The sequence below is a fragment of the Polypterus senegalus genome, chromosome 11, assembly GCF_016835505.1.
Source record: "Polypterus senegalus isolate Bchr_013 chromosome 11, ASM1683550v1, whole genome shotgun sequence".
In the NCBI taxonomy this organism is placed as follows: domain Eukaryota; kingdom Metazoa; phylum Chordata; class Cladistia; order Polypteriformes; family Polypteridae; genus Polypterus; species Polypterus senegalus.
In genome coordinates, this window is record NC_053164.1 from 22,984,440 (window position 1) to 23,012,292 (window position 27,853).

The 27,853-nt window shown below is 39.9% G+C and overlaps 1 protein-coding gene across 1 annotated transcript in view; it reads left to right on the forward strand.

Moving 5' to 3' along the window:
* LOC120538737 (spectrin beta chain, non-erythrocytic 4-like) overlaps positions 1 to 27,853 on the forward strand; it is a 461,881-nt gene that overhangs the window by 300,089 nt on the left and 133,939 nt on the right. The window contains exons 22-25 of the mRNA XM_039768162.1: positions 15,026 to 15,289; positions 20,123 to 20,347; positions 22,879 to 22,968; positions 26,069 to 26,347. Of these exons, the coding sequence (XP_039624096.1) occupies positions 15,026 to 15,289; positions 20,123 to 20,347; positions 22,879 to 22,968; positions 26,069 to 26,347 (858 nt within the window). The remainder of the gene's footprint in view (positions 1 to 15,025; positions 15,290 to 20,122; positions 20,348 to 22,878; positions 22,969 to 26,068; positions 26,348 to 27,853) is intronic.

Consider the following 27,853-nt stretch of genomic DNA (forward strand, 5'->3'; position numbering starts at 1 on the left):
ATACATGAGGCCCCTGGACATTGACACAAATAGATGAACATATACAGGCTTGGTCTTCAATAGAAATAAAATCCTGCAGTTCCTCTTTATATTTCTTGCTTTGTGCCCCAATAAATGCAAATTATCACCAATTTACTAATAACTCAATAGTGCTTCACTCACTCAGAATATGGAACTAATGCATGAGAACCACCTTTTTCAACCCTCGCAAACATATGCAGTATTTAATATCTGGAAAACATTTGGGATTAAATCACTTAGAGATCTGTACACAGACAACGTCTTTGCATCCTACGAACAATTATATTCTAAATTTAACTTTCCAGCAACACATTTCTTTCACTATCTTCAAATTAGAAACTTTGTTCAACAGAACCTGCCCGATTTTCCTCACCTCCCACCTCCCTCTATGCTGGAAAATATATTGATCATTTTCAAGGACTTTGACAGCATCTCTGCAATTTATAAAACCATTTTACAGTCGATCCCTTTCAAAGATCCCTCAACATATCAGAAATGGAGTTGAAGGTAGCAATGCAGAGAATTCACTCGAGCTCCAAATACGCAAAGCTTACAATTATTCAACTCAAAATTATATATCGAGCACATCTGTCTCGCTTAAAATTGTCCAAAATGTTTCCAGGGTAAGATCCAACCTGCAAATGCTGCAATCAAGTTCCAGCCTCACTGGGTCACATGTTTTGGGCCTGCACCAAATTAACATCATTCTGGACCAACATTTTTAAATGCCTTTCAGACAGCCTTGGTGTCACAATCCCTCCTAATCCACTAACAGCCGTGTTTGGTGGGCTCACAGATGGGCTTAAAGTGGAGAAGGACAAACTGCAACTGCCTTTTACTACATTATTGGCACGCAGACTTATCTTGCTCAACTGGAAGAATTCTAACTCACCTATTCTGTCAGTGGGTAACTGATGTTATATTTTGTTTGAAATTGGAAAAAATCTAATTCTCACTTAGAGCAACTGAGCAGAAATTTTTCAAAACCTGGCAGGATCTCATCAATAACATCTTAGCATAAGCTTTTAAAGCACTGAAGAAGCAGATTCTCTCCCTATTCTTTTTTTTTTCTTTCCATTCATTTATATTCACTTATTAATTTTTCTATTTACTTATTTTTACTAGGTTTAAGTTTTATTCTGCTACCCATGCTCTCTTTTTCAGGGGTGGGGGTTGATTTATTTTCAGTTCTGTTTTTGTAAAATTGATCTATTTGTATGGAATGTTGTGTGATTTCAATAAAATTATAAAAAAAATAGAAAGCGCCTTAATTTCCCAACATTTTTAAGATGGAAGAAACATGATTTGGACAGCTTTATAATATGCCCTTTAAATGACATGCTAGAGTCAAAGATAACTCCTAGATTTTGGCTGACTCAGGAAAATTAATGGTGATTCCAACTGAGTTAAATGATGACAAAATATTGTTGTGATCAGCGTCATTCCCTCCAACAATTAACATCACTGATTTATCGGTAGTAGTTCTCATCCATCAACTCCTTTAATTCACTAACACAACTAATTAAAGACAACATCGGAGAAACTTCATTTGATCTAAATGAAAGGTATAACTGGGTGTCATCTGCATACGAGTGAAAATTAACATCATGTTTCCTAATGATAGATCCCAGTGGAAGCCTGTAAAATGAAAACAGTAAAGGTCCCAGTACTGAGCCCTGCGTGGCACCATATCTCACTTCTGTGTATAATGATGGATTACCGTCAGCACATTTCTGTACATATTGGAACTGATTTGATAAATAAGAACTAAACCAACCGAGCACAGTGCCTGTAAGCCCAACATCATTTTCTAGCCTGTGCAGTAAAATAAAATGGTCAATGGTGTCAAATGCTGTACTTAAGTCTAACAACATAATTACCGTGGAGTTTCCTTTGTGGACGAAAACTCAGACCAGACAGCAGGTGTGGTTATAAAGCAGCTTTATTTTCAGAGTCCCGGTGAGAAGAGTTTCAGAAAAGCAGACAATCAAATGTACATGACAGTGTCAGGGCTCTTCTGAACCCTGTCTGTTGGGTGGGGTCCAGTTTTATACCCCTAGAATGCGTAATTTAATATCATTATAAAATGTAACAGTCAACACATTTATTATACACAAACCTTGAGCCCCTTTAATGTCCCTTGTAAAACTTGATTTCTTGGCCCCTTTTGTTATGGCGTTCAGATGTAAGCTAAGGGAAAACGTGATAAGGCAGACTCGTGTGTGGAATGCTCAGACCTTGAGTTCTTTGCACAAATATTTTTCTGTTTGCTAAAACAAAGCATGCTATTACAAGGTTTAGTAAAGCTTACTTCTCAGACATGAATTAGTACAAGGGAACGAAGAGAACATTCGTCTTCCACACCTTCATCAGAGGATATCAGAATGTTGTTTACAACCCCCGTTAGTGACGTTTCTGTACTATGACCAGTGCGGAACTGGAAATTTTCAAATAAATTGTGTCTCACAAAATGCATACAGACATACAAAATGCACTTGCAGGTGAACTAAATATTTTTTGTGATGTTTTAATACAAAATGTGAGTTGTGGACACCAACATTTTGTAAATGTTCAGGCAAAACAAGCTTATTCAGTTTGTTTGGGTTGAAATAAGCTATGAGAATAAACGTTAGAAAACATGAGGAGCTCTCGGCCATTTTCAGGGGAAAAAAGTTTGGAGATCCCTGGCGCAAACAAACGGAAATTATTACTCGGTAAAATAATAGAACAGCGAAAAGAGATCGCATATTGTTTGAGGATGTCTGGGAGACAAGAGAGACAAGGCAGTGAAGTCTAAAGGACAGCTGCTGTACAGGCTTTTAAATGTTTGATGCGCTGATCAAGCAAAGGGGAGGTAAGGGGGGGGAAGGTTGGCAAGTGAAGCAAGCAGGGGGCAAAGCCCCCTAGTACATAATATTAAAAGCATTGAAACAGAATAAGAACCAATTAACCAGAATAAAATGCAAAATTACAAAATGCCACGAGAAAACCATGAACAAATTGCATCAATTTTTATACATCCTGGGCATCTGGGCAAACATGGTAAAGTGAAAGAAGGTTTAGAAAGTCCAGGTGAGTTAGAAACCCTCCTGGAGAAAAGAGTTGTGAGTTGTTTTATGAAAGAATGAATTGCGTCCTTTTTTAGGGAGGTTGTTTCTAGGTGCTATATAGAGATGAAAGGCTCTATCACCCATAGGTTAGTTTGGAGCACAGCAATATTGCCAGAAACCATGGATCTTAGTGGGTAGACAGGAGCAGATTGATGGAGGAGGTTACTGAGGTGGTCCGGTGCAAGGCACAAGGAGTCAGTAGCATCAGATAGAAGGCAGGAAGAAACTGTGGATGACACCAGTCTGTCAAAGAGCACACTGATATACGAATACCAAAGTCATATAACATAATATGCACATCTTTAAGATGTAGGAAGATACTAGAGACCTACATAATGCATGCATGTGTAGAGGAAGAGCAGTGGGCAAGGTGGTAATCATAGCCAGGTCTCTAATATTTGTACCACCATTCTTTCTACTGTTTAGCCATTTTTCACCTTGTGCCAAGAGTTGCACATATCACATCTACAGTAAATACACACACATATACAGTGTGACCTCCAGGGGGCACCACTGATACCTGAACCCCAGACACAGTCCTGGGTGCAAATAAATGTTTTTTATTTATAATACCCGTCACTTTTTCCAAGACCACACCACAATTTCCAATGAACACAGTACTTCCTTCTATTCCTCCAGTTGAGTTTTGCCCTCTGCCCCCTGACTCTGACTCAACCCATGAAGCAATATGGCTTCCATATGATAGACCCAGGCGTACTTCCAGAGCTATGGCCTCACATAATGGAAGTACTTCCAGATCATAAGGAAGCCTCCCAAACCAGGGCGATGTATTCCCAACAGTACTAAATGATGGCATCCAGTGAACCCAACAGGGCTGCCCTTTGAAACTACGGGTCCCAGTCAACCCTGTAAGCATCCAGACTCGGGCAAAACCAGAGGAGCACTGCCCCCTCTCATACTGGTGGATGAAATGTTGCGGAATCCATTACTCCATCCATTACTCTTTTATCCTGACTGGGATTTGAATCAATAGTTGGGATGCCAGGCTGTCCACCATGACAGTTACAACAGTACTGTATCTAAATCTCTCTGTCTTCTTTAAGTGTGGACAATATATGCTTATAATAGATAGTATTAGGGACTTTTATGCTGTTATATCTCAGGAATATTATACTGTAAATCTTTCCTGTGTACCAGCAAAAATAATTTAAATTATTAATAAATCTGTGAGTGAACCACTATTTTTACTGCACTGTATACATTTTATATTGTCTTCTAAATAAATAAATAGAACTCGCTTTAAATTATATACAGCATTTAAATAATAATAATAGTATTGAGTCCTTGTAGAGTTATAAAATTAGGTTACTAATAGGTTACTATTTGACTTTCTCATTATTTATACCACAGGGATAGATAGATAGATAGATAGACAGATAGATAGATAGATAGATAGATGGGAAAGGCACTATGTGATTGATAGATAGATAGATAGATAGATAGATAGATAGATAGGCACTATATAATAGATAGATAGATAGATAGATAGTGTGAACATCAGGGGCATCACCAAACCCCCAACCCCAGATAAATCCACAAGAAGACAGTCCTGGGTGCAAATAAAAGTTTTTTTATACAAATTCCTTTTTCAAAGTCCACACCACACTCTTCAATTCACAATACTCCCCCTTCTCCTCCTGGTGAGTGTCATCCTCTGCCTCCTCCTCAATTTGAGATGGCTTCCTTATATGAAAGACCCATATCTGGTGCCAGGGAGTAGTGATGGAAGCACTTCCAGGTCAAGTGAAAGCCCCCCATAATAGGGAGTCCTTCTCCCTGCAGCATCCTCTGGTGGGACCCAATGTCCCTGACAGGGATATCCCTCAGGACTGCTAATTCAGTGAATCCCTGTGGGTGTCCATATTGGGTCCATACCAGCAGAGCACTGGCATCTATTGTACAACTGCTCTTGACAAACAACCTCCCTCTGACCCTAAATTAATCTTTCACCTCAAATAGGATAATGCTGCAGCCCCATTCTGGCCTGGTTATGCCTCACCTCATATTGTCCTTCCGTTATGGACGAGGATGCACTTTCCTTCACAGTCAGGATGCCAATCCATCCAACGTAGTGGTTACAATAGATAGATAGATAGATAGATGATCTGGGGTGGCACAGTGGTGCATGGTAGCGCTGCTGCCTTGCAGTAAGGAGACCTGGGTTCGCTTCCTGAGTCCTCCCTGCGTGGAGTTTGCATGTTCTCCTCGTGTCTAGTCCAAAGACATGCAGGTTAGGTGCTTTGGCGATCCTAAATTGTCCCTAGTGTGTGCTTGGTGTGTGTGTGTGTCCTGCGGTGAGCTTGGGCCCTGCCCAGGGTTTGTTTCTTACTTTGTGCCCTGTGTTGGGTGGGATTGGCTCCAGCAGACCCCCGTGTAGTTAGGATATAGCGGGTTGGATAATGGATAGATAGGTAGATAGATAGAGCAAATGTATGAATGAACAAACTTTATTTGTCCCAAGAGGGAAATTTATCTTTCTACAGGAGATCAACATATACTATAGCAAATAACAATAACTTCATAAAAGAAGTAAACTTCTGACTTGGCTAATTGTATGAGAGTATGAAGGAGCCCTCCTGACACACCTCTGCTATATAATTTACTTACTGAAAGTCCTCCTTGTTGGAGTGTCAGAGAATGGATGAGCAGCATTGTTCATAATGGCACTCAGTTTTGCTTTTTAATTTTTCTCCTTTGCTACAACCTCCAGGTGGTCCAGAGTGTGTTCCAAAACCTTTTTAGTCAGCTCATTGATTCGGTGGGCTTCTCTGGAAGTGATGTTACCTGCTCAGTAGAAAATGTAAATTGTGTCATGACCCATATTAAGGGAGCAAAGGAAAGAAAAAAGGAGCCTGCTTTGCCCTTTCTAATATTGTGCCTCCTTGTTGCAAGACCAGTCCAACCTGTTCCTGATGAGGACCCCCCATGTACTTGTTGCATTGCACCACCTCTACATCAATAGTAGCATGACATAGAGGCTAAAGTAAAAGATGCCAGCATACAACATCCATGTGTAAGAAAACTGTATACATCCCATAATTAAGAGGCTAATAGAACCATCATTAGTATCTCGACTCTTCAACACTTTATCTGTTTGCTAAAGTAATGAAATATATAAAGAGTTAATGAAATAAAACAGAAGTGAAGTCTTGTGTGGTGAATGGCACACATTAGTTTTAAACTAATCTTCATCCTTGTGTGTTTTCATTTTGTACCTGCCTTGTTCAGGTGGACAGTCTGAATGAAAAGACAGACAAAGAGATGAAGCAGCGCCTTTAAGGGATGTGCTGGGAATAGTCAGGGGACGGGAAGCCTGAAGTGCTGGCAATAAAACTAAAATGAAGTTTAAAAGTCAAAGCCAAAAGAAACATTTCAGAAATGTCAATAAAAAAGAAATAAATCAGTAATTCTTTCAAACTTCTCGTGCTTAAGAAATGTGAACTACAAACCTATCTTAGGCATCAGCTTACAGTAGTACATCAATTGATGCCATTTCTTCATCACTGCAGTTGGACTTTGCTCTTTATGAAAGCCATTGAGCCCCCAAAAGCCTATTTGGGCACATTTTTTAACTCCATTGTAAAGTGTTATTAAAAAGTGTGTATGTGACATAGTCTACTAACATATGTAATTTAATTCTATTAACACTATTAGCTTTGAATATGACTCATTGCTGCAAAAATATATAATAAGGAAAAATATGATAACTGAATCTTTGATGAAGAAGCAAAAAAATGTAAAGTTTCAGATCAGCTAACTACATCCCCTAGTGCAGGAATGTCGAACTCCAGTCCTGGAGGGCCGCAGTGGGTGCGTGTTTTCATTCTAACCATCTCCTTAATTAGTGATCAGTTTTTGCTGCTAATTAACTTCTTTTGCCTTTGTTTTAATTGACGTGACTCAGACCCCTTTGTTGTTTCTTTTTCCTTAATTAGCAGCCAAACAATAATGAGACACGAAACAAGCCGCCACGTGACCAGCTAACCTGTGCTCATCATACAGTAACTGAAAATAAAGAAAGGTGAAAGTCTCAGTAAAACAGAAAATCAACAGTTTTGGAAATGTCTGCTGTGGCAGAATGAAAGCAGCAACAAGCCATGGAATTAAATGACGGGTTTAATTAACAGCAAGAATCGGCATCTCATTAAGGAACTGGTTGGAGTGAAATTGGCTGGAGTTTGAATCCCCAGTTTAGTTGGTCATATGTGGGCTCGTTTCACGTCTCATTTCTGTTTGGCTGTCATTTAATGAAGACAAGAATCAATTCAGGGGACTGACTCCTTAAAAACAGGGCTAAAGAAAAGAAGTTAATTAGCAGTGAAAACTGGTCACTTATTACGAAAAAGGGTTAGAATGAAAACCTGCAGCCTCTGCGGCCCTCCAGGCCTGGAGTTTGACACCCCTGCCCTAGTGCACCTGAATGTTATACAATGCCTGCATTTTCTAATTTGTTTAAATATTGAAAAGCAAGTCTGACTTTGAGTCAGGTCATGTGACTCCAATCGCCCACCAAAGGCACGATGGCAGGTCCCGCATACCTGGCCAGTACGGTCTCTGCAGACACGTGCTAATGCATTTCAGTCCCAAATCCATTTTTAAGAGCTGGACTGGTGCCATACTGCTGCAGAGCTGTGGACAGAGGAGGATTGCTGTGTTTCATATTCTGCTCTATTTAAGACGTGGAATGAACTCCACTGTGGAGGCAGTGCATAACATATCCACATTTATAACATATATATGTTATCATTTTGCTGTAAGCAGAGTATTTATTTATGACAAGATGCCAGGTAGTGATTTTAATGGAAATACAAACATTTTTCTTTTCAGTCTTTTGATTCCTTCTTACCTAATTATAATATAGTAAATATTTTTTTTGTTCTTCCATTGTTATACTCAACAATGATTTGTAAAAATTGTTAGTATTCGTTGTGATTTTCTTCATTAATGAAATATTACTGATTTATTCAGCCAGTTTGCACTGTGGTTTGCTACTTGAAAATCCTCAAACTTCTTTTCCTTTTGACCAATCATTGTATTGTATTTTTAATACAAGTTAGTATAGTAGATTGCATTCTATACTGAAAAATCCTGAGAATTGTTTTGCTCCAATCTATAGAATTTAAGTTTTGAAATGTAGCTTTCCAGTGGGATGAGCATTAAATACACTTTCCTGACAGTTCTGACATTATAAAGTAACCTTCTTAAGTTGAAGAAATCGCAATTGACCTAAATTTGTTACGTTGAAACTGATAATTTACTAAATTCAGTGAATTGTCTTCTGCATTAGAACATTAGAACAATCTACAGTAGATGGAAACAGGCCATTCAGCCCAACAAAGCTCGCCACTCCTATCCACTTAATTCTTCTGAAATAACATCAAGTCGAGTTTTCAAAGTCCATAAAGTCTTACTGTGCACCACACTACTTGATCACTTATTCTACGTGTCTGTGGTTCTCTGTGTGATGAAAAACTTCTTAATGTTTGTGTGAAGTTTGCCCTTAGTAAGTTTCCAACTGTGTCCCCGTGTTCTTGATGAACTCATTTTAAAATACAAGTCTCAATGCACTGGACTAATTCCCTTGATAATTTTAAACACTTCAGTCAGGTCTCCTCTTAATCTTCTTTTGTTTAAACTGTAAAGGCTCAGCTCTTTTAATCTTTCCTTATAACTCATCCCCTGTAGCCCTGGAATCAGCCTAGTCGCTCTTCTCTTGGCCTTTTCTAGCTCTGCTGTGTCCTTTTGGTAGCCTGGAGACTCAAACTGCACCCAGTACTCCAGGTGACGCCTCACCAGTGTGTTATAAAGCTGAGCAGAACCTCCTGTGACTTGTACTCCACACATCAAGGCGCTATATAGCCGGTCATTCTGTTAGCCTTCTTAATGGCTTCGGAACACTGGCATCTAGCAGGTTTGTGTTAGGTAGGCAGTGTGGCTTATTGGCAGCGGTACTGACAGTTAAGCCAGTGTTGCCAGTTCAAGCCTTACCTCTCACTTCAGTTCTGAGGGACTCGCTTAACCCGCCTGTGCTCAGCAGTGAATAGTTCAAACATTTCAATGCAGAACTGGCACCTGTGGTGATGCAACAAGGCAAATCATCTCAGGCAGCGCTTGGGTGAGGGCAGCATGTTCACACCACAGAATTGTTCTTTTCTTTAACGTGATAAATATTAATACTGTAGTGCCTGACAAGGTTCAACGTCATCACTCAGCTTTTTCCATGTTGAAAGGTAACGTTTGCCCATAGCTCAGTCATTCTAGTTGCTGGAGAGTGGGATCAGTTGATTACTGACAGGCATGGTGTATGGACGCATGTCACAGCCTCTGCATGCCCTGAGCTGGAGCATTGGGATTGAAAGCAGCATCTGAGCAGCGGCAGCTTTTATACGTTGCTGAAAGCTTTTGGACGCTGCACAGGTGTTCAGTAAAGGCGTCCTGAAGGACATTTTTATACCCACGACTCTAGATAAAGCACAACATTACAAAGAAATGAGAGTTAAATATGAACAGTAAGAACTGCATACACGTCTGGTGCTTTATTTGTATGCTGCCTTTAAAAATTTTGTGAGAAATATTTTCATTTTAAAAGGTTAAACTTGGGCGGCACGGTGGAGCAGAGGTAGCGCTGCTGCCTCGCAGTTAGGAGACCCGAGTTCGCTTCCCGGGTCCTCCCTGCGTGGAGTTTGCATGTTCTCCCCGTGTCTGCGTGGGTTTCCTCCCACAATCCAAAGACATGCAGGTTAGGTGGATTGGCGATTCTAAATTGGCCCTAGTGTGTGCTTGGTGTGTTTTTTTGTGTGTCCTGCAGTGGGTTGGCACCCTGCCCAGGATTGGTTCCTGCCTTGTGCCCTGTGTTGGCTGGGATTGGCTCCCTGTGACCCTGTAGGTTAGAAAATGGATGGATGGATGGAACACAATAGAGCACATGCCTATTTCAAAGCTAGTTATCAGTATAAGGTATTGCCGTTTGTTTTTCTTATTTTCACATATTCTATTGTGTGTATGTTGATGATATCATTTTGTGAAATAGTGCTAATTTCTCGAATGTTTTTAAGGTCTGTAAGAGCCAAACAGGATAATCTGGCATCCCTTTCAAGTTATGGGGTATGTGACCCTTACCTGGAAAGGAGGACAAAGCAAAGCAGTAGTTGGGGGGAGGCTCCTATTCTGGAACATTTTAATACTCCATCCGCTAGATGGCAGAATCCCAGGGCCTCAGTAACCATTTGGACACCCTGCAAGGCATGATGGGAGTTGTAGCACCATGTGTCAGCCCTGCTGGGTCCCATGGGTATTTCCAGGGGGGGTGTGGGGATTCGGGACTTCCACTTAATCTGGACGTGCTTCCATCGGTCTGTGCACAGGCACTGGAAATACTCCCAGGGTCAACATAAAAGGATGCCGTCCAGCCTCCTTCAAGGGGTCTGAGTTGGGAGGAAGGAAGGCAACTCTCACTGGAGGGTTGTCGAGCGAAAACAAAGAAAGGAAGAATAATTTGACTTTGTGTTAGACTGTTTGTGCAGCCGCATTGGGAAGCTACCTCGCAGTTAGAAGACCCAGGTTCGCTTCCCAGGTCCTCCCTGCATGGAGTTTGCATGTTCTCCCCGTGTCTGCGTGGGTTTCCTCCGGGTACTCCGGTTTCCTCCTACAGTCCAAAGACATGCAGTTTAGGTGGATTGGCGATCCTAAATTGTCCCTAGTGTGTGCTTGGTGTGTCGGTGCATGTGTATGTGCCCTGTGGTGGGCTGGCGCCCTGTCTGGGGTTTGTTTCTTGCCTTGCACCCTGTGTTAGCTGGGATTGGCTCCAGCAGACCCCCATGACCCTGTAGTTAGGATATAGTGGGTTGGATAATGGATGGATGGATGGATGTTTGTGCAGCCTTTTCAAGAAACCGTTGTTGAGGTATTTGTGCAATAAAAATAAAACTCTGCTCTGAGCCTGTGACTGTACTTGTGTTGGTTGTGCCCAGTGTTTGGGGCTCAGTGGCACCCCCTTTGTGTCACAGGTGTTAGTTACATGTATAATATCTGTTCGTTGTCTCTTAAGCTTGTGCCTTGTGTTTTTAGTTAAAAAGGGCCGACACCTCTTATGAAAGCATTCAGGATGAACAAAATAAGTTTTAATTTTATTTCAATCTTGCAACCTTTAAAACTCAATAAATTTATTTTGAGGAGAGGGTCAAAAAGAAGTAGTGAAGAACGTTTATATTTTTATTGTCTTCAGTGTTCCTCACTATTTGTCTTGGGTGAGCATTGAGTTTTTAGTGTTGTTCAAGACTAGTGAATCTTAACTCCATCTATGATTTAATTTTAATTTGGAATTTTTTTTTTTTTATCTTTTGTATATATTAATGTATGTTTGTGTAGTTTTTAAACTGGTCTTTTTCATTTTTTCACATTTTTTCAAAAATGATTTTATTTTTATTTTGTTATTTTGTTTGTTGTTCCAAGGATGCACCGTATACTGTGAGCATTGTATCATGAAGTCTGTATCACAATAAGTGTTGTAATAGTTTACTGAAACGTCCGTTTAGTAAAGCAGCCACATTGGTACAATGGTAAGTCCGTGTGTTTTGATCACATCGTGCATTTTTAACCCGTTTGCCGGATATGCTAGCCCTTATGTTCCTCTGTCTTTGTTCGGCTTGTTGCATTTGCTCATTGGGAATTGCAGCCATCTTGTGGACACCAAAAGAGATTACACTCAAGCATAGATGTCAGACATCAGACGTTTCATCATTTCATTTTTAATATAAGTTATGCTACCAATCTAAGACAGTTTGAAATCTAAGTAGTCAACGTAAATGTCATATCATTAACGTTAGCTGTGCACCTTGCAATGTTATATGCCATTTGGTATGGGATTTGTAAAAGCAGTGTTAACATTTGTGATGCGCCATCTGTCGGAATGACAAATGCAATGCATTTTACTACTACAAATGTTTATGATGTGCCATCTTTTAGGATAACAGAGAATACAGTAGCAAGTGGGCAGACACAGAGACACTTATCCTTTTATTAAGGCGGAAAGATAGATAAGGATTAAATGAACTTTCTCATGAGCAGTAAGGAATGGCAGGGGGCACATTGGGGAGGAAGCAAAAATGATGAATTAATTTAAGACACTCGCTCTGATCAAACATATTTGGATGGTGTTAACTATTGGAAGATGCTTTCTATCTAGGGTGATGTATCCAGCAGGGGGCGCTAGCTCCCTTGTTGGAATGAGTTCTTTTGTAATTGCGGCATGTTACATATCCCGAAACTATATAGATATAAAAAGGCGATGCCCCTCCCTTAGTGATACGGTGGTAAGAAATCACATAGGAAAAATAACTTAGCTTTCTTTAATGACGGTTTACGCGGCATTACAGACGAGGAAGCCATGACAAGACCTTTGGTAGTGGGTGTCCGATGTATACACTCTGCCATTTTCGTCGCTGCGTTGGAAGGATTTTCAGGATCGGATGTCGTTATCTCCCATCTGTCCGTCGGCTTCAAAGGTGTGCCGGGCAATGTTCCAAGGCCCCCATATGCAGGCCCCCACTTAGGTGAATCATGCCATTCCAAACAAGGCAAAGAGGATACAGTTTCATGCTGAGTTTGACACACAGAAATAGTGCACGTTGCCCATTTCGCAGTTGTCTTTAACTTGTCTTGTCTTAAAATGCTTGCCTAGCAGTTGTTATATGGTGAACTCCTGTGTGCTAAATCTGGCTTTGTGTTAGCTGTACATGTGAGTAGAAAGAAAAGTAGATTTATTAAATATTTTTGTACAGAGCACAGTGACACATTAAACATATAAAATTATTACAGACCACCCTTTGTCACTGTGTCTGTGACAAAACCAATCCCTCAGGGTCTTGTCCACAAACCAAAAATACTTGATCCCCCCCTCTTCGCGGTGTAGACAGCTCCTTAAAAACTTTTATGGAAATATGGGGTGTAGTGCCAATATGGTTCCTGTTTCATTCGTCTAATATACAAGCATAAAGAAATATTTAACAATGATAAGTTACAATAGGGCGGCACGGCGGCACAGTGGGTAGCACTGCTGCCTCGCAGTAAGGAGACCTGGGTTCGCTTCCCGGGTCCTCCCTACGTGGAGCTTGCATGTTCTCCCAATGTCTGCGTGAGTTTGCTCAGGATGCTCCTGTTTTCTCCCAAAGACGTGCAGGTTAGGTGTGTGTGTCCTGCGGTGGACTGGTGCCCTGCCTGGGATTTATTCCTGCCTTGTGTTGGCGGGGATTGGCTCCGGCAGACCCCTGTGACCCTGTGTTAGGATATAGCGGGTTGGACGATGGATGGATGGATGGAAGTTACAATACAATCAGATGAACAATTATATTTAACATAGTATTACTAAATAGTGATCACTAAATCCCACCGGTGGTGTAGGTGGAGATCTACTTAATTTCTTCTGCAAAGGTAATTACAGTAATCCCTCGCTATATGGCGCTTCGACTTTCGCGGCTTCACTCTATCGCGGATTTTAAATGTAAGCACATCTAAATATATATCACGGATTTTTCGCTGGTTCGCCGCTTTCTGCGGACAATGGGTCTTTTAATTTAGGTTACATGCTTCCTCAGTTTGATTGCCCAGTTGATTTCATACAAGGGACGCTATTGGCGGATGGCTTAGAAGCTACCCAATCAGAGCATGTATTACATATTAACTAAAACTCCTCAATGCTAAAAGATATGCTTCCCGCGTGGCGCTTGTTTTGTTTGCTTCTCTCCGTCTCTCTCTGCCTGACGGAGGGGGTGTGAGCAGAGGGGGCTGTTTGCCTAGAAGATAGGACGCTCCTCTACAAAATGCCGCTTTATCGCGGTGCTTCTGTATACTTAAAAGTACGTATTGATTTTTTGATTATTTGCTTTTCTTAGCGAGCGCTGCTCCTTTGAAGATAAGATATGTTTGCATTCTTTTAATTGTGAGAAAGAACTGCCATCTCTGTCTTGTAATGAAGCACAGTTTAAACTTTTGACTAAAGGGTGTTATTTCATGTCTAGAGGGCTCTAATAATGTTAACAGTGTGGGAGAGTTTATAAGGGCTTAAAATATATAAAAATAACCATACAAACATAAGGTTTCTACTTCGCGGAAATTCATTTATCGCGGCAGAGTCTGGAACGGATTAACCGCAATAAACGAGGGTTGACTGTATATTCTTTCTCCTGTTATGTCTTTCATTACTTACATAGTCAGTGTTGCAACTGAATATCACTGGGCCTGTGCAGTTGGTAGCATAGCCTCAGATTACCTTATGAATCTATATAGCCCCTTGGTGGACTTTACTGTCCTCTGGCACTGGTGGGCATAGAGCTTTTAGTGCTGTTCAAGAATGATGAATCTTTTGTGATTTACTGGATTGATTGTATTTTAATTGTACTGTACTTATTTTTATCTTTTGTTTATACTAATGTATGTTTGATTGTTGTATTATAACTCATCTGTTGTAATGCATTCATCTGAAACTGACTAGAATTTCATGAAGAGATGAAAGAAATGTACCATAGAAATTCAAGGCTATTTTATTTGTTTGTATTAGGAAAAGAAATTCTTTCACAAGGTCATGGTGTTAAGTATAAACTGTGTGATGGATGTTGGTTATTATACAATTTCACAATAAAGAGAATTAACAGTAAAAGTTTAAAAAATGAAAGCACTTGACTGATAATGGAGAAACCATGATCTCATATACCTGGAAAGATTTTCAGGTGTTTTGGTAGTTCTAAGTAATGCAGAATATGTATTTCTGTATATTACAAATTGGGTGTATTTATGTGATTTTGTTTTTTAATAAGCGTATTTTGTCCTGCTGATGTCTATCACTTTTTCACAGATCACATTTGTTTCTTTAATAACAGGAAGGTCAACAGCTGATCCAGGAGAAGCCAGAACTGTCCTCTGTTGTGCAGAGAAAGCTAAAAGAGATTCGAGAATGCTGGCAGGAGTTGGAGTCCACCACACAAGCCAAGGCACGGGAACTTTTTGAGGCTAATAAAGCAGATTTGTTAGTGAAAAGCTACTCAGATTTAGACCACCGCCTCACCCATCTGGAAGGCCAGCTGAACCAAGTGGACCAGGGGCAGGATCTCATCAGTGTTAATAAACAGCTGAAGAAACTACAGGTACCTTTATTATGTTAGGACATTACTTTAGATAAGCCTCTTTCTTGTCTATATTATTACAGGAGGATGATGTTATGTAACTATTATTTCTTAAATAACTGTGATATTGATACATACATAGACATCTAGTTTTTAAATATTTAAATATAACTTTTTATAAATCTGTTGACATATTTTCTAACCCCATCTGGAGAGACAGAGGCAGCACTGGATATAAAACAAGAACCAACCCTTGACATAATTAGTCACAGTCGGCGGTCACTTTTATGTTCATGAATTCCATGCAGAATTTTCAGTTAATGATTTTAAGATGTGCAAGTGTTTTTTTGTAGCATTGCTTTACCTAATTTTTAGTACGACCTTTACACTACAATTTCTAAAGAATTAAAAAGGGAAAGAGGTCAAAACCATGGGGTATCATGGTGGCTGGCCTGCACAACAAGTTTTGCCTTTAATACTAGAATTTCCAAAGCCTATGAAAAAACCCGCAATCCCGGCCCACCTTAAATCCTGGACTAATCTTCAGCCCACCTGGGAGTGCAACCGGAAACAGGTGATCAGGCACCTGGAGCACTTCCGGGTGGGCCATAAAAGGAGCCAGCAACCACCACTCACGGGCCAGAGTCAGGAGGAGGAGGAGGAGGAGGAGGACTAAGCTTATGGAGGAGTGGTGATGGAAGAGAAAAAGAGAGAGGAGTGTTTAGTGCTGTAGTTTGTGCTTTGGGGACTGTGTTGTGGCTAGGGGGATTATGGGGCATGGACGTGCCCTCCAGATGAAGAAAAATAAAACTTTATTTTATGCGTGCCTCCCATGTCAAATCTGTGTCGGGTCGGGCGCAATATAACGTCTTTCTTACAAGTGATTCAATATGGCGGAGCTTCTGCTATTAAGGACTTATAGCAGGAAGAGGCGGGTCCAGGCAGACACCAGAAGTGACGTCAAGGGTTGTAATGCCGTCAATCTTCCGATCTGCAGAGGGAGGAAAAGAAAAGGTGTTAGTCAACAGTGCCCTAATGTGTTCCGACAGAGAATTACCATTAACCAAGCCTTGAAACTGTCCCCAATGCGCACACGTGTGACAGTACCTACTAATAAATAACTCAAAAGCAACAATATAATCCTTAGGCTTATTTTATCACACTATGTAAATTTCTTAGCATACATTTTGTAAACACGACACTTTTCTTCAGTAATGAATATCACCCATGCATGGTAAAGCTATTCCAGACTCATACTTGTTCGGACATATCTTCTGCATGCACACAAACAAGATGATAATGGATGTGGAGTGCGCAAAAATATTCCCAAACAATGCCTTATGTTGACCTTTTTTGTAAGTAAGTAGCTCTGGATAAAAGCAAATAAATATAAATGTGAAAATATAGACAGTTAAATCTGTCATGAACTAAGGGTCGCAAAGTACGTAAGTCCCAATAACACTTCCAAAAACTAGAAAGGGAAGTCTCATCAAAAACCCTGACTAGAGACAAAAGGGCCTTGTAGGATATTTTTAATAAAAGATTTATTCTTCACAAAAAAAGGTTTTCTAGTAATAATGAAGCCCTGTGAAGCATAAAGGCAAAACTGAATTGCATTATAACATGAAGGCAATCCAAATCAAACAAGCTTCAAGACAGATTCCAATAGCAGAAGGTCAAAAAATGCAGAAAATCACAAAGCACAAAGAATTTTAAAAAAGCACTAGAACTCGCCACTCTAAAGCGCATCTGAAATGAATGGAGAGCACTCAGTTCCTGGTGGCGATTGAACAGGCACAGAAAATACAGCAGATTGTTAATTATTTGCATTGTTCAGTGTTTTTTATTAGTGTTGTGTCATGTCTTATTTATATATGTATATGCTTGTTCTGTTATGTCCCTTGAATTATGTGGGTGGTTCCCCAAGATTTGAGACCAACAGGCTGCCCTTAGCCAAAAACCCGCAGTCTCTTGTGGTTCATTGACTGCACTGGTGTTGGTGACATTGTATTGGGATTATTATGTGGATGGTATTAGATGTTTGATGTTATGCTTTGTTTTTTTGGATTTCTGTATTGGAACTTGTTTGCCTTGGACTTTTGTTTACCTTTTCAGCCTTTGATGCTCATCAGAATATAACTGTTTTCAAAGCATAAACTTTTTATTTATAAAGATTCCATGATTGCTGTTTTTGTGACCATCTAGTGTTTGACAGTTAACTACACCTAACACTACAACCTTAGGTAGGCAATTTTGAGTCATTTTTTGGAATTCATTGTGCTTAGGAGCCCCAAGTTCATGGCAAACATAATCATTGGCCTGTATTGGCAGGCTATTTTTCTTTGTTCTTTTCAATTGCACATTTTTCCAAAGTCGTCAAATCTGTGTTACACTAGGCAGACAATTAGCACTGACAAAATTTTGAAAAGACAGCATTCTGTTTAACAGGCTGCTAACTTTAATGACAGTCCCATTAATACATTTCACCTGTAATATAATTATACATTTCAATTAAATTAAGTATAATGATTACCTTTAAACATAATTCCTGTTTACTGTATCCTCCAAAATGTATGCAAAAAACGCAGTCTCACCATCCAATCAATGCATGACATCAGAGTGTTTACCCAGTGAAGAAAATTATCAATCAAGTCATAGGTGGTGGTGAACAACGGAGGATGATATTCGTTGAGTTTTAATGCACATTTTATAGGCTTATACTACTATACTGCTTAAGCAATGCATAAAAAGCCTACAGTTGCAGACATGTTGATCTTGCCAGATTTTAATCTTACTTTGCTACATCTGTGCCTCCTATGTTATGCCAGTTTGTGGATTATTATCATTATTACTATTATTGTTGTTGTAGTTATTGATGTTTTTATGATATCTCGGTGAATGTGTTTACCTACCTTAGGTACTGAAGTTAAATTCCGCAATATATTGCAATTAATTTCCTTGTTTAGCTGAAATTAAAGTAGAAATCATACCCCTATAGGCATAAATATGTAACATTTTTACAAATAAGTAAGCTGTAGACTTCTTTCATCTTCAGGAAAAGAATGGAATATGGCAGAGCAGGACAGCACCTCAGGTCTGTCAGGTTTTGACGCTTCAGTTTAATTCTAGGTCTGGTCAATGTCTGTGTGGAGTTTTGATGTTCTTCCTGTATTCCTGTAGGTAACTCTAAGCCCCATGACCCATTCCAAAGGCTTACATGTTAGATGAAGTGGTATCTTTGTACTGGCCATATTATCCTGTTACAAATAACACCCCATCTAGGGTAGATTTCAACCTTGCACCATAAAAACATTTATTTCTAGAGCACATTTTCTTACATGATTGTAGCTCAAAATGTTTAACAATAATAATTGCTAAAAAGAGTTATAAAAAATGATTGCTTATAATGGAAGAGAATCAGAATGCCCAGCCTAATAACAGGAAACTCCACCATATAAGCGAAAATAAATCTGGGAAGGTTCCAAAGCCTAAAAACTGCCCAGAACCGCCGGGGCATTTCAGTTCATGATTGTGTCACTTTTAACAGGATACGCTTGGGAAGCTGTCTGAGGTGGTTGCAGCATTCTTAGACCAGGGGATCATTGGCATATACCAAAGGAAAATAAAGGAAAACATAAAAACAGTGACTACAAATCAGCCTATAAAACAGCAAATAAAATCTGTGAGTTATGAGAAGAACCAACTTCTTCCGCTCATCGGTATGAAGGAATTCTAGTGATGTTAGTAATTTTTTAAGTGATCGAGAAAAACCCTGATTAAAGAGATTGGGTTTTTTGGTAGTTTTTTAAGGATTCAACTTCCCTGGCCTCAACCAGTTCCTGGATGCTTCTCCCCCAGAATACTGAGCAAGCCAGTGTAAGCGTATTTAACACTAGAATCCCTGGAGCCTACGAAAAAACTTGTAATCTCGGGCCACCTTAAATTCCTTCGCACCTCTCCATCAGCGTCTTTTGTTTTGTAAATGTGTTGACCAGCATAAGTAGTAAGCAGCCTGCTATCCCTTCCTCCCTAACGGCCCAGCTCAATTTGCAAAGAAGATTCTCAGAGCTAAAGTCTGTTTATCTGCGTGTGAGGTGCCTGGAGTTGTATTGGGTAAATAATATATTGTTATTTGGAATACATGCAGTTCATGTGTGTTCTGTGTCTACAGCGATCTGGATCAATGTAGGCACCTCACACCCAGGCACACGGACTTGAGCTGGGAGAATTTTTTGTCCTAGTTGAGCTGCAGGGGGATAGGATAGCAGACTTCTTGCTGCTTGTGCTGATCGCCACATTTACAAAACAAAAGGAGCTGATGGAGAGGTGCAAAGGAATTTAAGGTGGGCTGGGATTACAAGTTTTTTCATAGGCTTCAGGTATTCTAGTTTTAAGATTGCAATTAGGAATATATGAGGACAAACACTCCAAAATATAAGAAAGTGCTAGTTTAGACCCTTATATACATGTAAAAGAGTTTAAAAATCACAACATAATGATGGTAAAATGGCTGAGATATACTTACATTTTCAATTTTTAGTTTTGGACTAATTGCAGCCAAGTTATATCTTCTTTAGATAATCCTGATCAAAAAAGTAGGTTCGATTGGATAAAAGATACAACATAATTCACCAGGAAAAGCTTTCACTTTTGCTGCACACATAGAAGTCTTGGTCACGTCATCTGGAATGTCCATCTCTTGTTAAACTATTTTCTATTTGGTCATAAGTCATAATAGTCTTTTCAAAAAAACATTTATCCTTCACTTTGAAAAAACAGATGCATTTAGTACAGTTATATGTCCTAAAATGTGTTTTTTATTAAAGGATGAGCTTGTTCTGTATGTTTTTGCAGAGTATGGAGTCCCAGATGGAAGACTGGTATAAGGAGGTGGGAGAGCTTCAGGTACAAGCATCCTCCATCCCTCAGCAAGGACTTATTAAGGACAATGTTAATGATAAGCAGAATATGGTGGAGACAAGAATTGTAAGGCTCATCGAGCCCCTTAAAGAAAGACGACGTATTCTTTTAGCGTCTAAGGAGGTCCACCAGGTGACCCGTGACCTTGAGGATGAAATTGTGAGTAAGCTTTAAAATTTCCCTTCTAGTTACAAGCAAAGTGTTAGTAATTCTGAACTGAACCCTGAACATTGACATATCCCTAGAAAGACACACATCCAGGGCAGCTTCGAGGCTGTCTGCTCTCTGTATTGAGCATTAGGGTGCCCATTGTGTCCTTTCTCACAGTCACTACTACTTTGCACTTTATTATTCCTGCCTGTTATATTTGATAATTTACTTTCATGACACACTGTTTCAGATTTTTTTAAAGTCAAAGTAGATAATATTTTACATATGTTCTGCTGCTGTTTTGTTGCGCGTTTATGATGGATCTCTGCTGCTAAACAAGTGCAGTCTGTCAGTTAATATATCCATAGTGGAGAGGAATTTTTATATTTTATCATTTTTACTAATTACCATCTGAATGTGTATATAGTACATAATATCAATATTTTAGAGCAGGGGTGCCCAATGCGTTGATCACGATCGACCGGTAGATCGGAAAGGAAGTGCAGGTAGATCGCGTTTCATTCAAAAAAAAATTTTTTTAAATGTTAGTCTGTTATATTATATATCCTCCCAATGGCATTTGCCACTTGATTGACATACAGGGTGGCCAGTCTGAGATCTCTTTTCTTCTAACACACTGGTCATCCCACATGCACAAACACGCGAGCTACTGTAAAACTCTGGCTATCTAAGTGATCTAGTTAGCCTACCAATTTATATCGACTAAGGAAGGAATTTAAAGAAAAAGGATTTTTTCTCTCACAATGTCACAATGGAAGTGCGTTTGTCTGATCTGTCAATCTATCATTGCTATTCCAAAGAAGGAAAATGTGGAAAGGCATCGTTCAGCGTGAGTCACTCGATCATTAAGCATAAGAAGTCCTTCCAAGATGGACAGATGATAAAAGAGGCCTTCGTTGAGGCAGATGGCTAGGGAGAAATTCCTGCTGAGATTTCAAGACCCCTGGCCGGAGAAAAAGGAGTTTCTCCTTGTCATTAAACATGCAGAATACATGCAACTTAATAACGATCAATGGCCGCTAGACCGACCTGACCAACATGTTGAATGAGCTTAATTTACAGCTGCAAGGAAAAGAGAAAACCATGGTCAATATGATTAGCTCAGTTAATGCTTTCAAATGAAAAATGCAACATCAGGCCTCAGAGCTGCAGCGCCTTGATTTGGGGAACATCCAAAACCTCGTGTCAGAGCTGGAGACGCAATGGAAGGAGTGTGCGCAACTTGACAGCATCCGCTACACAGAGCAGGTTGAAATTTGTCTGTCAGACTTTATCTAATGGAAAAAAAGTAACGATTCGAGTCAATCAATCAATCAATCAACATTTATTTATATAGCACATATTCATACAAAAAAATGTAGCTCAAAGTGGTTTACAAAATGAATAGAAAAATAGAAGACACAATAAAAAATAAACATAGGTCAACATTAATTAACATTAAGTAAGGTCCGATGGCCAGGGTGGACAGAAACAACAACAAAAAAAAAAAACTCCAAAGGCTGGAGAAAAAAAATAAAATCTGTAGGGGTTCCAGACCACGAGACCGCCCAGTCCCCTCTGAGTGTTTCCCAATGTAGTGTTTCTTCTTCACAAATGTACTCAAGTAAAAGTAAAAAGTATTGTGCAGTAAAACTACTCTTAGAAGTAATTTTTTTTTTAAAAGTTACTCAAGTAAATGTAACATAGTGATAATTTTTAATGTAGGTAGATCATTTTGACCTGGTCATTTTAAAAGTGGCTCACAAGCCGAAAAAGTGTGGGCACCCCTGTTTTAGAGGGTCTAAGATTTTAAATCTTTAAGATGTATAGCTTTTGGTGTTTGTGTATTTTTTTTGTTTTGGACATTTTTATTAAGAGAACAAATAAAAAAATACATTAAAACAATAAATCTGTGTCACACCAGGCAGACAATTAGCACTGAGAAAGTTTTGAAAAGGCAGCATTCTGTTTAACCCGCCAGCCTAACAGGTTGCTAATTTTAATGACAGCCCCATTAATACACTTTATTAACATAATTATACATTTCAATGAAATTCAGTATAATGATTACCCATGATTCCTGTTTCCTGTATCCTCCAAAATGTATGCAAAGAATGCAGTCTCACCATCCAATCAATGCATGACATCAGAGTGTTTATCCAGAGAAGAAAAGTATCAATCAAGTCATAGGCGATGGTGAACAATGGAGGATGATATTCGTTGAGTTTCAATGCACATTTTATAGGCTTATACTACTGTACTGCTTAAGCAATGCATACAAAGCCTACAGTTGCAGACACGTTGCTCGTGTCAAATTTTAATTTTACTTTGCTACATCTGTGCCTCCTATGTTATGCCCGAACAAATAAAAAAATACATTAAAACAATACATACAAAAACACAATTTCATTAGACCGTTTGATTATTTGGAAATGGACACACTGTAAGTGATTTTGCACAATATTTCATCTTGAGGCTTTACAGGGCTGAAGATAGAATGTGTTGCACTTTATTATAACTGCATTGTACTGACCTTACAGATCTGGATTGAGGAGCGGCTGCCATTGGCAACATCTAAGGAGCATGGGAGCAGTTTGCAAGCTGTCCAGCAGCTGATGAAGAAAAACCAGGTGAGGAAGACTTGATTCAGTTTTTTTTATATTTCTTTCTGTATTACAACTGTTTAAATATATTTTTTTTTATCCATGTCTATACTCTGTTATAATGGATAGCCTTCTAAGTAGTAAGGAACAGAGTTACTTTCTATAATTTAGGTTAATTTATTAGAAAGAAAAAAAGTATTTAATACCATTAAGAAAAAGTGCACAGAAGCATAAATACATTCACAAATGACAGTAGAGTATTTGGATCAGAATCAGAGAAGCTGGGATTAAATATAAGAATACCCAAAACAAAATGGATGGCGATTGGTGAAAAAAAAGAAACAAGCAGGTGTATGGAATATAAACATCAAGTGCTGGTAAGATTGGAGAGATTCACATATTTAGGAAGCGAAATCAAGTCAAAAGGCAACTGAGAGATGGATGTGACAAAGAGATTAGGTTTAGCAGGAAAAGAAAGAGGACTTTGGAGGTGCAGAGACACCAAGCTGTGGACAAAATAAAGAGTCTGTAACATACTAGTGGTGCCAGTAGCCTTGCATGAAGCTGAAATCTGGACATTTAGCCAAGCAATTGCAAGAGGAGTGAACATGTTTGGCTGCAGATGTTTGAGACAGTTTATGGGAATAAGATGGCCAAGAATGATTAGTAACAAGGATTTGAGAGAAAAGACTGGTCAAGTGGAGCTGAGCGAAGTAGGCATATTGAGAATGATGAGATAGGCATGACATGTGTGGCACATGAACAACTCAAAGACGGCAAGAAGAGTGGGAAGGATAACAGCAGGAAGGCCAAAAAAGAGAAGAACAGATATGGTGATAGAGGAAGCAAGAGACAGGGGAGCAAGAAGAAGAAACCTGTAGGAAGTGGAACAGGATAGAGAGACGTGAAGGAAGCATTATAACAGGTGGGGACACAGCACTGAAGATGGCAGAAGAGTGGCTAATTAACTAACTAATGACAAAAGAGCAGTCATTCTTCTTACTTGTTCAGTTAACAGAAAGCAGAACAAATTCATCCAGCTAGTTCTTAAATATGGCAGTGATTCCACTTCAGCAACATGACAGCTGACTTTATTCTGAATGGCTTTTAGTCTGCCCTAGAGATACCGTGTTTAACTGTGGGCTTCATCACTACGTAGCTCTGAGAGTTCTGCTGGATTTGCTTTTTCCATACCTTTGACCCTTTTGAACACTGAGATTTGGTCCCCACAAACGTTTATCTGCTCAAAGCTTAAGAGATCGAGTTTCCCCAGAGTAATGTAAGCCATTTTTATTTTTTGTATAGTTTACTGTAATATGGTAGATATAAAAGAACATAAGGAACTAAGCAAAAGCAACAGATGTTTAAACTCAGCGTAGTTTATCATTCCCTATTCATCCAATGTATGCAAAATAATAGGAACTGAGATTTGAAGACCCCTAAGGTGCTACTTTTAACAGCACTAATCTGTAACTTGTTCCATTATCCAAAAATATATCTGTGCATTTCTGCTTCATAGTAAATCTATGGATTTTTTAAAACACCCCTTTATTTGGAATCTTTATATATAAAACTCTACCGTGGCTGTCCGTTTGTCTGTCCAGGATTTTAAATCACCTGCAGCTCGACAAACATTTTACCTATTGACCTGAAATGTGGTACACATATACCACGTGACATCTACTGTCCGCTTCAGGGTGATGATTTTTATTCCTTCTTTTTATTGTTATTTTATTTTATTCTAGGGCTGCCGTGCAGAACATGCGTACGGGAGCCGTTCTCATCCCTACCACTATCGCCGTCACTTCCCCTACCTTTTCATATCTTAAGTCATTCTTGAGGCAGATTGAAGACTTAAGTGCCATCTTAAGTGAAAAGTTAAGAAAAACATACTAAGTAATTACAACACAAACACTGACTTCATCAGTTTTAATGTGAAAAGATTCTGACGGAAGAAGATAAAAAGCGGGCCGCTAGGGTGGAGTAAAGAAGAGCTGCTCAGGAAGCAGCAAGCGCATCAACCTCTGAGCAGACGGATGGTAAACGTACAGAGAAAGAGGATGAAGAGTAACTAGGAATGCTCAAGTCAAGTGTATTCACTGCAAATTATCATGCAGTCCAGTTTGTTTATAATAAAATATGTTATTTAGAACATACTCAAAGTTGTTATATAAATCCTAATAACATAAACGGCTTAAACATATAAAGCAGTTGAGTACTAGTTTATAGTAAGATAAATGTTTGTTTACTTAAACACCAGAGTTTTCATAGTATAAAGAAAATAAGGAAAATGTAGAAAAAAATGTTAAACATTTCTTTGGTGGTACATTATAGCAATATATCATGAACACCTTTGAGAGGCACGTTCTGGACTATATGAGTCCTCTTATAAAAGACCACCTGGACCCACTGTAGTTTACCTGTTGAACAAAGATTTGAGTATAAGATTTAACTACCCATCTGCTCCACGAGGCTTATTCCCATATGAACAAAGCTGGCCACACTGTGGCAATTTATGTTCAGGAGTAAGCAAAGGGTCATTCAAGTGGGTGAGCCTTTGGCTTCTTGGATTAACCGACTCTCTGTTTAGCAGACCACAGTTTATGAGGCTCAAGGAGTGTGTGAGCAACACTAGAGCACCACAAGGAACAGTCCTGTCTTGTTGTCTCTTCACCCTGCACACCTCAGACTATAACTGTGACAGCAGGCCATGGCTTTTTTAGACATTCTTGGATGGTTCTGTAATAATGGGAAGTATTGATGAGTGGGATAAGAGAGAGTATAGGAGTAAGGTGGAGAATTTAGAGAACTGTCTGCAACTTAACATCAGCAAAACCAAGGAACTGCTTCATGACATTTGCTATACCAAAGAGCTCATTTGTCTGGTCACTGTTCAGGGAGAGGATGTGGAGGCCTCACACAGCACATACTTGGGGGTCCACATCATTGACAGGCTGGATTTGTTTTGTAACACAGAAGAACAATAGAAGAAAGGGCAGAGCAGGCTCTTTTTTAGGATTACATATTCAAATAATATTTGGGTAATTATGATGGTGTAACTGATGATGGCAAAGCATTTTTGATCTGACATGGCTCATTGATTCACATCATTCTTTCCCTATTGTAGTCTCTGCAGCGTGAGATCATAGGACATCAGTCGAGGATGGAAGACGTGCTGGACAGAGCAGGCCTCATTGCCTCAATCCGCAGTCCAGAGGCAGACTGTGTGCGAGCTAGCTTGGACTGTCTACGTCAGTTGTGGGATATGCTGCGCTCAGAAACTGAGTGCAGGCAGAGAATGCTGGATGGAATGTACCAAGCACAGCAATACTACTTTGACGTGACAGAAGTGGAGGCTTGGCTCAGTGAACAAGAACTGCACATGATGAATGAAGAGATGGGAAAGGTAGGTGGTTCCTGTTATGGCAGTTGCAAAAACTAAAAGAGGGTGAGTTAGATCGCAGTATGAGCAACTGCCACTCACTCTTTTGTGTATAGCCAAAACCATAGAATAGTCTGCTGATAAAAGGAAAGTGAGAACAACTGCTAAGATGAAATTGGAAACAAATCAGGAGATGTGCCTCTTTTTTAACAGTCGGGTCAGGTCAGGTCAGGTCAGGTTGGGGAGCATGCACTGGTACAGCACGTTCCTGCACCCACTACACGACGAAACAGCTCAGGATCCTGGTTGTCAACCCACCAGGCAGACACGTAGTCCTGTCCGACCACGTCCGGAAATGACTCTCTATCTGCCACAGCCAGGTGATATGTGGCTGTCCCCTTGGCCTGGTCCAGCCACTCGGGTCCTCAACAATGACGATCCTGTGAATCAGATCTCCTTCTGGGAATTGCACCACTTGGCCGTAGTGCTGTAACTGATGATCCCTATCAAAGTGGGTAATGTGCCTCATTTCAGAGGCCATGAGCAACCACTCATTCGACACAAAGTCAAACCAGCAGTACCCAAGGATTCTCTGAAAGGACTCACCAACGAAGTCCAGTCTTCGTCTCAGGTCACTGGATAGCGACCATGTGCCACAACCGTATAAAAAGACAGGAGGCACCAGGACTCTAAAGAATTGGACCTTCTTCCTTTTGCGTAGATCTATTTCTTGCGCCACATACCCCTTTCCAGCGACCTCATGACCCTCCCATGCTCTCCCAGTCCGTCTACTGACATCAAAGGAAGAGTCACCAGAGACATGAATGTCACTGCTGAGGTAAGTAAACCTCTCGACGAGGTCGACACTCAGACAGAGAGAAACAGACACTGTTGATGGCTGTGCCCAAGGGGTCATTAAAGGCATGATCCATTAAAGGCATGATCTTGGTTTTTATCAGGACACTTGCAAGACCAGACACTGAAACTCCATGCTCTGCCTCTCAAGAGCCTTGATCAGAGAATCCATTGACTCTGTGAAGATCACAGCATTGTTGGCAAAGTCAAGATCCTTGAATCTTTCTTCGCCAACAGATACCCCATGACCTTGCCCAGAACAGAGTAGAAGCAAGAAAACACCCCTGATGAACCCCAGAATCGATTGGGAAAAACGCAGACGTTCTGCCTCCACTCTACACAGCACTCACAGTACCAGTGTACAGGCCAGCCATGATATCCAACAACCTTGAGGGGATCCTGCAGAGTCTCAGAATGTCCACAGGGCTGCTCGATCAACTGAGTCAAACGCTTTACAAAAATCGACAAAGGCTGTTAAGAAACTGTGTCGATATTCACATTTGTGCTCCATGAGAACCCTCAGTGCCAAACAAAGAAACAAAAAACAAAACAGTTTTGTCAAGGAGCTGTGACTATGAATACCAGAGGGCTAAACTGTTATTGAAGTCGGACACAAATTGCAAGGAGTCATTTACTAGAGGACTATTATTTATCCAACCCGCTATATCCTAACTA